Source organism: Phoxinus phoxinus (genome assembly GCF_949152265.1).
Source record: "Phoxinus phoxinus genome assembly, chromosome: 11".
In the NCBI taxonomy this organism is placed as follows: domain Eukaryota; kingdom Metazoa; phylum Chordata; class Actinopteri; order Cypriniformes; family Leuciscidae; genus Phoxinus; species Phoxinus phoxinus.
This window is the reverse complement of record NC_136886.1, coordinates 3129260-3138479: the sequence shown is the minus strand read 5'-3', so window position 1 is coordinate 3138479 and position 9220 is coordinate 3129260. Positions and strand designations below refer to the sequence as shown.

The 9220-nt window shown below is 37.7% G+C and overlaps 2 protein-coding genes across 2 annotated transcripts; one reads left to right on the top strand and one right to left on the bottom strand.

The window, feature by feature from the left end:
• Window positions 1–569: 569 nt before the first annotated feature.
• On the top strand, window positions 570–1446 carry LOC307007276 (regulator of G-protein signaling 9-binding protein; the record flags this gene model as incomplete). Its single annotated transcript, XM_079629090.1, has 2 exons — window positions 570–771; window positions 935–1446. The coding sequence occupies 2 exons, from the start codon at window positions 570–572 to the stop codon at window positions 1444–1446; spliced, it is 714 nt and encodes a 237-aa protein (XP_079485216.1).
• Window positions 1447–3366: 1920 nt separating this feature from the next.
• On the bottom strand, window positions 3367–8887 carry LOC307006631 (ubiquitin-conjugating enzyme E2 C-like). The gene is made up of 7 exons (XM_079627799.1): window positions 8761–8887; window positions 8061–8169; window positions 6960–6987; window positions 6523–6609; window positions 6205–6409; window positions 3671–3730; window positions 3367–3574 (listed from the first exon to the last, which is right to left on the bottom strand). The coding sequence occupies exons 2-7, from the start codon at window positions 8159–8161 to the stop codon at window positions 3537–3539; spliced, it is 519 nt and encodes a 172-aa protein (XP_079483925.1). The 5' UTR covers window positions 8162–8169; window positions 8761–8887; the 3' UTR covers window positions 3367–3536.
• Between the last annotated feature and the right edge of the window lie 333 nt (window positions 8888–9220).

Here is a 9220-nt window from a genome sequence, read left to right as displayed (position 1 = left end):
CGCCATCCGCCATTTTGTCCGACAAAGCAGTCAGGAGAGTTAGTAGATTAACATGGGAGGATTTGAACTTGAGAAGCGGAGTGTACTGACGCCTTTCCGCGGTTAAAACAACATTCCTTCTGATGTTCATTCATGTTTATTTGATGCTATAAATGAACTAGAAGGAAGAGATGATCGGTTCACGAGCAGCTTTAACTGAGGCGACACAGCGATCTGTCACGACACATTAAAGAGCCACAAAACGGTATTTATTGTTTAAATTTCTTTTTAAAAAATGACCAAATTTGAAAGGTGAGACTTTGTTTAATACGTTTATTATCAAAGTAACCGAAAAGTAACCTGGTCTGTCCTGTCTGTCAGTGTCCTCTCTGCTCCGCGATGTATTTCTCACTGCGTGAGAACATGGTGTGTGTGTGTGTGAGAGTGGCGTAGCTTGTCGGGCATAGCGACAGTAACTAAGGGTGGGTCTTTGCGAACGGTCAATTGGCCAGATCCATTCTGAGATTGTAAGACCAACAATAACTCTTAAATATTCTGCCAAGTTTAGGTCGGTCACAACACAAGTGGTGATGAATCGCTGGCGGCAGTCAGTGGTGGAGATCCAAACCAGAAAGAGGCAGGTGAATGAAAGCGAACGGGCACATGTCGCCCTGAGTAAAGTGACAGCCTGCTACCAGCAAATGGCAACCTCCTTGGGGAGCAACATTGACGGGAGCTTCCTTAGAGAGGAGCTGGAGGAAACCAGGATAGTAGCTCATAAAATATGCTCAGGTAAGACAGGACAAGTAGAAACAAGCACTTAAAATAAAAGGGAATCAGTTTGGGGACGCTAGCGGTGCAGAAATTTCCAGTATTTTTCTGCACATCAGCTGGCCATATTCAATTACGCTACATTCAAACTGTCGAGAGTTGACTTGATCGACTCATGTTTCAGGGCTTCACCGGAGACTGCTAACTCTGCTGACAGAAATGGAGCAAGGACAAGAGGACAAAGAACAGGTTGAACGACTTTGGGTGATCTTCTTGTCCGGCTTGGAAAACTTCCAGCAGGACCTAAAGAAGGTCAGAGCCTTGCAAGAGATATTCCCCCTCACCCAGCGCAAAGACCGGCAAGCCCTCGTCAACACGGGCTATGCAGGAGGAACTTCAGAAGTGGCAGCTCGAGCCGCCATGGTGCAGACGCCGTGGTTATCAATAGAGGAGACGGAACGACCGGACATGAAGACCCACATAAAGGAGATTGACGTTATGCTTGAAGAAATGTTACAGAGAGTTAACGTGCCACTGTGGTCTATTGAACCAATGCAAGAAGTTGATGGTGTGCAAGAGGAGGATGAAAGTTTGGAGGACATAATGGAAGTGGAGGTGGTGTCTCAAAATAATATATCGGGTTGTTGCCAGCACTACAACTGCAAAGTAGGCTGTCTACTATGTCTGCTCAGCTAAGGAACTTGAATTTGAGACAAATTCTGCAATAACAGATTAAATTGTTGACAATCATACACTAGCTATGTTTCCATCCACACATTTTTATCCAAATTAAGTGATATCGGATGAAAAATGCCTTATGGAAACAGTAAAATTCAATTGAATTTCATGAATATCGACTCAAATGAAATGTGTTCGGTCTCATCGGATTTTATCTTGATCGATATACGGCTTATGCGATAAACGCGGGTGGAAACGTTATTTGCCGAATAAATAATAAATTGCATTTTGTCTAGCAAAACTTTGTTCGCAAATGTTGTGCGATTCAGTGCGAAAAAGAATGGAAACACCTTTAAAAATGTCTCAAATCAATTCGATATACCAATTTGATCGCAAAACAGCATGTGACGTCATTACACACAGGTTTTTATTCGCTTTAAAGCCATTGGATGGAAACACACTTTCACCAGCTTTATTCGCATGAGTTTTTTTTTTACCGAACTTCAGATAATTCGATTGACAAGTGGATGGAAACTTAGCTACCGTAAACTCATTAACTTGATCATTTTTCAGACTATAATTATTTTCTGTGGCTGGTTGCACAAGATACTTAGACTAGTTTTACAAGTCAGTCATCTATTTTTTTTTACCTTTAAGAATGGGCATAACTTTATGTCAGTTAGATAAAGTAGCTTGGTCTCATTTGAATCTGAAAAGTAAGACTTTTGTGATTACCCATTGACTAACAGCTAACTGGTTAGTTAAGGCACTACAGGTGAATTGGGTACAATTTTTAACTAGCAGATATCACCATAAAACTTCCCCAGTTGATTACCTACATTGAGATGAGAAAAAAAATGTATCACAAGTTTTCTGTAATTTAATGTTTAAATATGCAAATTAGGCAATATCTAATTAAATATGCGCTAATTTGTGTAAATTTAAAAAACTAAATCCGAGTATTGGATAAAGCCAGGTTAAAAATTATTTTTTCATTGAGTTGACGTTAGATGGGATTTTTTTTAAAATGAATATCTACTTTAGTTATCCTGTAAATCAAAATATACCTTAAAAAAAAGATTTTCACCATGTTTTTTGGAATAAAATGTTATATAATCAGGCTAGGAATAATATATTTACAATTCCCTCAATAAATGTTTTCATAATATAACTAGGTACAAGACTGGAAGGTTTGGTGTGTATCGGTGCTACTGAAGTGGAGATTTCGGACTTGGAGTATGAGAGAAAAGTCATTTTGAGAAAACGGGCTTTAAAGATCTATCATCAGCCAATGAGATTGCGCATTTAGTCCTTTTACTTTGGTTGCTGATAAAAAGGAAATGACCATATTTGGATCCGACAGCAGACAGGGATAGCAGCATGTTGATTAAAAATGTCAAATTTTGTTGAATTTGAGAAATCTACAGACACAAACAGACAAAGTGTAGTAAAATAAAGACCTAAATGTGTATTTCTGACTTTTTTCCCCACCACAAGTCTGAAAAAAAAGACATGTTATTGAAGACAAAAATCTCAAAATTGACCAGTATAAAACAAACAAACAAGCAATGTTTTTGCCTGCCGTCAGTGCCTCGCCTTAACTTAAATTTAAACTTAACATTTTGAAGAATATCGGTAATCAGACAGTTGATGAACCCCATTGACTTCCATAGTAGGAAAGAAAATACTATAGAAGTCAATACGATCCATCAACTGTTTGGTTACCGACATTCTTCAAAATGTCTTTTGTGTTCAGAAGAAAGAAATTCATACAGGTTTGAAACAACGTGGGGTGAGTAAATTATGACAGAATTTTCTTTTAAGTGAACTACTCCTTTATGACAGTCTGAACATGGTGTCAAAGTTATTCACCACAGCCTTAATACTGTAAAAAAATAAAATAAAAATTATAAATAAAGGAAACATTTAACATTATAGTCTTATTTCCAACTTTTTTTTATTCTAGTAACTAAGCACATTTCTTTCAGCATTTTATTTAGGCAAGTTTAATACAACACAGAAATAATATACACAAAGACATTACAGAACATTGACATTATGAATATGAACAAGGAGAGAAACAGGCAAAACAAGAGGCAGACATGTGTTCATTTCTTGTAGGCTGCGTGCAAATGGGCTTTGAAGGCTGCAACAAGCGATCAGAAACATGTCAGTTTATTGCATAATTCTCTAAAAACACTACAGTTTCAAACAACTGCTTCATTTTGGCATGTTCCCTTACCTTCCTGGTCATCCCATAGTTCAGCCGCTGCAGAGTTCATTGGACTGTCATTGTTGGGTTCTAAAAACAAGAATTCAGAAGTACAACGATAAATTACTTTAAAGACCAAATCAGAAAACAAACATGCTACTTTACATACTAACATAAAGTAGTTCACCTCAAATAAATCAAGATCGGAATTAAAGGATTCTACATATCAGGTGATAAATGGGCATCGGCAAAGTTAATGAAATGATACGGTTGTAAAACTTGTCTAATTATAGAAAATCCTGTTGTGTTGATTAATAAAGCAATAAGCTCTGCGTCGTGCCTAACAACGCCCCTTAGCTGTTCAAAATCCACTGTAAAACACTACTTCAAGGGGCTTATTGCTTATTAAAATTAATATTTTTATGGAGTAAGTTTTATATATTTATTTTATCCATAAACACCAGCAAAAAAAACACACAACCTTTATAACAAATTTATACTACAGGCCTGTTGAATGCTTGAATCTAATTGGTTGACGAACGTTCTACGGTGTGCAATTAATTTCAGCGAACCGCACGGCTAAAGCAGTTCCGGCAGGTCTTGACCGCATTACAGTTCCATATCACTTTGCGTAGTTCACTGTAATAACCGGAAATAGGATACAATTCATAACAAAAAAAATAAAACATGCAACCCCATGCGCTTGATCTGCAATTTTCAATGTCTAACTTCACAATCAATGGAAACATGCAGTTTAATTTGAATAAATAAAGTATATAGTCCTATATATAAAATCAATAGAAAATTAAACTGAATATTTAAATAGATTGATAGTCCTGCTGCACGGGTTTTTGTAATTATTGCAGATAATATAACAATTAAATAATTATTGATAGGCCTATACTTGTTAAAAGGGCTTTGAGTTTCATTTATTAGGCAAGTCTACTGTCACTAATAGAAAAAAAGAATTAACGAATTAAAACGAATTGAATTAATAAATAAACATTGACCTACATGCTTCTATCTCTCTCATAACTACATTAATAACTGCATAAAGCCGGGGACACACTTACTGTAAGGCCGGTTATGAATGTAATTTGATACTCATAACTGATCATGCACGTGTTCAGCGCGTTCAGTCTGTGTTCACAGCGGTGTTTAAAATCTGCTGCATTCAGTCAGAGAATGTGTCAGTCGTGAAGTGTGTCCAGCATTATTACTCGGCTATCAGCGGCTCAAACCTCCGTTACTAACTCTAAAATTACGTTTTGGAATCAGCAACGGAGCATGTGTTTAGATGCGCAAGGAATTAGTCCTACGTACAAGAGCGTTTTAATGACAAAAACTTTACAAACGGCTTGAAATACGTCTGAACAATATTTCGAGGTGTGGTAACTGTTGTACAAACGGAATAATTAACTCGAGGCTGTTTAATTATTCGAAAAATAATGCACAATCCACTTCGTGACCGCATTACCACCTCAGGTGTTATTATTTTTCACGGCCTGTTGTCAATTGACCGTTCGCAAAAGCCACGCCCCTTAGTTATTGTTACTACGCCCGTCAAACAATTGAGAACCATAGCCATGACTGGGTTGAGCTCCATACATTAAGTGATTGGTTTTGGAGTAATGCAGCAGACATATCCTCCAGGGCACGACAGAAAGTATAGACAGAATAGCGCACGGGAGCACATGCACTAAACAGTTTTGTAAAATTATATATCAATCATTTTTATTTGATCACATATCATTTTACAAAACTGTTTTGCACATGTGCTCCCGCCGCCGCGCGCGCTATTTCATTCACAACACTGCAATCAGAGGACGCGCTGAACCATCAACTCTAGATGCTGTTCTCTTCATTCATAACTCAGCCGACTGAGAAGGATATATTTGTGTGAATAGTTGTGCAACTGCGCAAACTTTGTTTTGAAGTTTAATGTTTGAGTTCCAGACGAATTTGTGACTGTGTACCTGGTCAACCTCATCAAAGTTTCGTAATTAGTAAGTCCGTGCTCTTTTTCTTTTTTTTCTCTCTTGTTTGCTGACTGATGAGGGGCCGCAGTGCCGTAGTGAAACGGTGTTTGTACATGTAGCCTATTTTTTAATAATAGTTGCAAGCAATCATAAAATACAGCAAGTTTTAAGCCCGTGCAGACCTCACTGCCATAGGCGCATCATTGCACTATCTTGCTGAAATCGGAATGTTTGACGGAGGTCCTCCTCCTTAGTTACAGTTGCTGAGCTAGGATTGGACGAGAACCGTTAGAGGGCGGGGTTTTGCGAACGGTCAATTATTCCTTCACCAAGCAATGTAGTTCCAAAGAGGTTGCCAAGCAACACATGTAGCAACAAAGAATCACAAACAGTAGTTGCGCAGTAATACTAATGTAACACGGTCACAGGTGTGTGTTTGACAGCTTCGAAGACAGCTCAACCAATCATAATCAAGGACTGGAACTATCCGTTTTATAATTTCAATTAAACATCCTAAAGATGATCAATTCAAACTCATGTGAAAGGGAGGCAAATCTTGGTTTCTCACGTGAACGCAGAACTTACCTCCTAGTAGACTCTGAATGGACAGCAGTATGGAGCGAACGTCATAAAGTGCGGACCACTTGTCCTTCAAAATGTCTAGGCAGATGAAACCATTCTCATCAACATTCGGGTGGAAGCAAGCAGTGACGAACTTCACCCGAGGGGCGTTGTAGGGGTAGCCGCTAGGAAACTCCAGTGAAAGTTTGTACCTCAAACCTTCATAAACCTAGTAAATAGTGGAGAAACATAGATTTATGCTGGACTCTGGCAACCTACGTTAGTAATACTGTATGCAAGAATCACATTTCCTGACATCAAGAGAAAAAAAACAACTCCCACCGTTCCTTGAGCTCCATCTATTGTGCCGATCCATTTGAAGAGATTGTCAGACTCTGGAAACGCTGAAATACCCTTGTCTCCTGACATCTGCATTGACACAAAGCATGAGTTATACAACCGTTAAAGGGATCATTCATCTAAAAATTAATATTCTGTCATCATACTCACCCACATGTTGTTTCAAACCTGTATGAATTCCTTTCTTCTGCTGAACACAAATAATATGGGTAACCAAACAGTTGATGGACCCCATGGGTAAAAATTATATTGAAATCCATCAACTGTTTGGTTTGACATTCACAAGATCTTTTGTGTTCAGTAAAAAGAAAAGAAAATTCATACAGGTTGGGAACAAGTTGAGGGCGAGTAGATGACAATTTTCATTTTTGGATGAACTATCCCTTAAAAGAGAAGACCTACGTTATATAAGGTCTTACCATTAGTGTCATCAGCTCTTGCTGAAGCCTACAGAGGGAAAGGAGAGACATTGAACATTAATGTGAATAAGAAAAATAATAAGTGCTAAACTTTATTTTACTTAATATTTATTTTTCTTTTCAAATGAGACGTAGTGATGTTCAGTGGCTTTGTTTACATGCACACCTTTTGTTTCTATTACGCCATTGCACATGCACAGTCCTTTCAGTTTCTTTTTACATCTGATCAAGTTTTTACATGTTCTCTGGATCGGATAAGAAAAGGAATAAACCCAACCCCTTTCAATCAGATCAATTTAATTTGGATCGATCTCAATCGAATCGATTAAGGTGTTTACATTATGTTTTTCAGTCCGATTGAACGGTCAATGCATGTAAACGCCAGTGTCATTTTCAGATGTCAAGATAAACGCAAGTGTTAAAAGTGGTATTAACAGCAGTGAAACTAATTGAGAAACTAGCACCCCCTAGGCACAAATGTCCTAATAGATTTCTACTGAAATATGAATTTCTGGGGGGAAAAGACAGAAAAAACAACAACAAGTACATTCTAGCTCTGGATAGGACCAATATGATTACCAATAACAAAGAACACAATGTATTTCAACTTTAAGGATTTTGAAACTCCCAGTACAGTTTGAATTCTTTTGTGACCATTTTTGACAGAAGGGGGATAAATAAAATGTTTTTGTCATACTCAGAAACACAAGTTACTATAACTTCTTTATTAAACTCGCAATAAAAGCAGAATCACAATCGCACTGACATTCAGAAAAGCAGTAATTTACACTTGCTCACGTGATATTGTTTAATTCCAGTACAATAAACACAATTTCAATACAAATTCGGTTCTGATAAGGACTACAGTGTTTCCCCGAACCGGACTACAGTGTTTCCCCGAACCAAAGAAGCATAAAACAAGCCTATGTGAATCCAGTTGTTACATGATATCATATTGATCTCATTAGAATTGATTCCCAGTTATAAAAATATTGCCAATATAAATCCTACGTGCATTTCTTTCAGAGGATGGCCCATGTGTGTCGCACATAACGTTATAAGTTATCTCTACACTTAAAACGAATATCTGGACAATCAAACCTTTTAGTGACTGATCCTTTGGACACACTTGTACTCGTCTCGCTGCCCTTCAGAGCTGCTGTTGAAGCGGCGGCTGCGGGGTCCATGTTCTGAGAGGCCATCGTCGGATCTGAGATCGGGTGACATGAGGAACATACGTTTATAAATGCGTAACTTACACTGATTACAACACAGAAAACACGTTTACGTTACGTTGTAACTTACAGGTTGCGATAGCGAGCTTCGTCAACAAGGCTAAACTAACTAAACCAGTCGATGGAAACCCATGAAGCTGAATCGAGTTCATCTTTTATAAATTGACAAACTAACAAGACTGACATTGCTTCGAGTTCGTGTTCAATAAGTTAACGTTAAACGGTTTCTCATTTGAATGTAAGTTAAGGTAACGTTAAAGGCCTAAGTTAACGTTACTCATAATAACGTATAGCAGCAGATACATAACCTAAACAAATATACGTAACTAACTTAATGTTAATAAAATACAAGCATTTATAAAACTATCGAAACAACGAGTACAGATCTTGAGTTATCTAGACTAGAGCTGAGAAATATGAACAACAAAAAGCCACTCGTCAGTTGGCGAATGCGCTAATAAAATCATATAAACAAACTCATTTAAACAGCAATCTATTCAAAGGTATAGAATCCAACTTTAAATCTAAATTCATAGCTGTATTATTTGACATGATATGTATATTACCGGCTGTGTTCAGTGGAGTCGACAACACTAACCGATGCTTGAACGAATTTTTTAAATCACATCCCGCCCCCCTGTTTAAACTTAGGTTGCCAAACGGAATTCTCCGCCTTATCACCGTTTCAGCCAATCAGAAGCACTGATTACGAACAAAGCGATCGCATAGCAACCAATGAGCATTCACGCTAGGCACAAAACACTTTGATCTGACTGGTTGATACAGCTAGGTGGGCGTGTCTATAACCGTTGACTAGTGTGTCATAGGAGTGTGAGTCATTCTTCTGAATCTGCTGCTGCTCATACTTTTACAAAAGCGATAACTACAATTTTGATATTAATTTGAAAACACCATTTAGCACAAACCGTTTATTGGTAAATTCATTTACATACAATAATAAACCGTACATTTTCAGTTATATAACAGACATGTGTGTAACAGGTATGAAATTCATTTAGAAAACAA

Excerpts from the sequence above, each read along its gene's own strand:
- LOC307006631 (XM_079627799.1), bottom strand. The coding sequence starts at position 8,161 with ATGGCCTCTCAGAACATGGACCCCGCAGCCGCCGCTTCAACAGCAGCT. Across the intron at positions 6,410-6,522 it reads TAGATGGAGCTCAAGGAACG|GTTTATGAAGGTTTGAGGTA; the intron begins GTGGGAGTTGTT and ends ACTATTTACTAG. Across the intron at positions 3,731-6,204 it reads CATTCAGAGTCTACTAGGAG|AACCCAACAATGACAGTCCA; the intron begins GTAAGTTCTGCG and ends TCTTGTTTTTAG.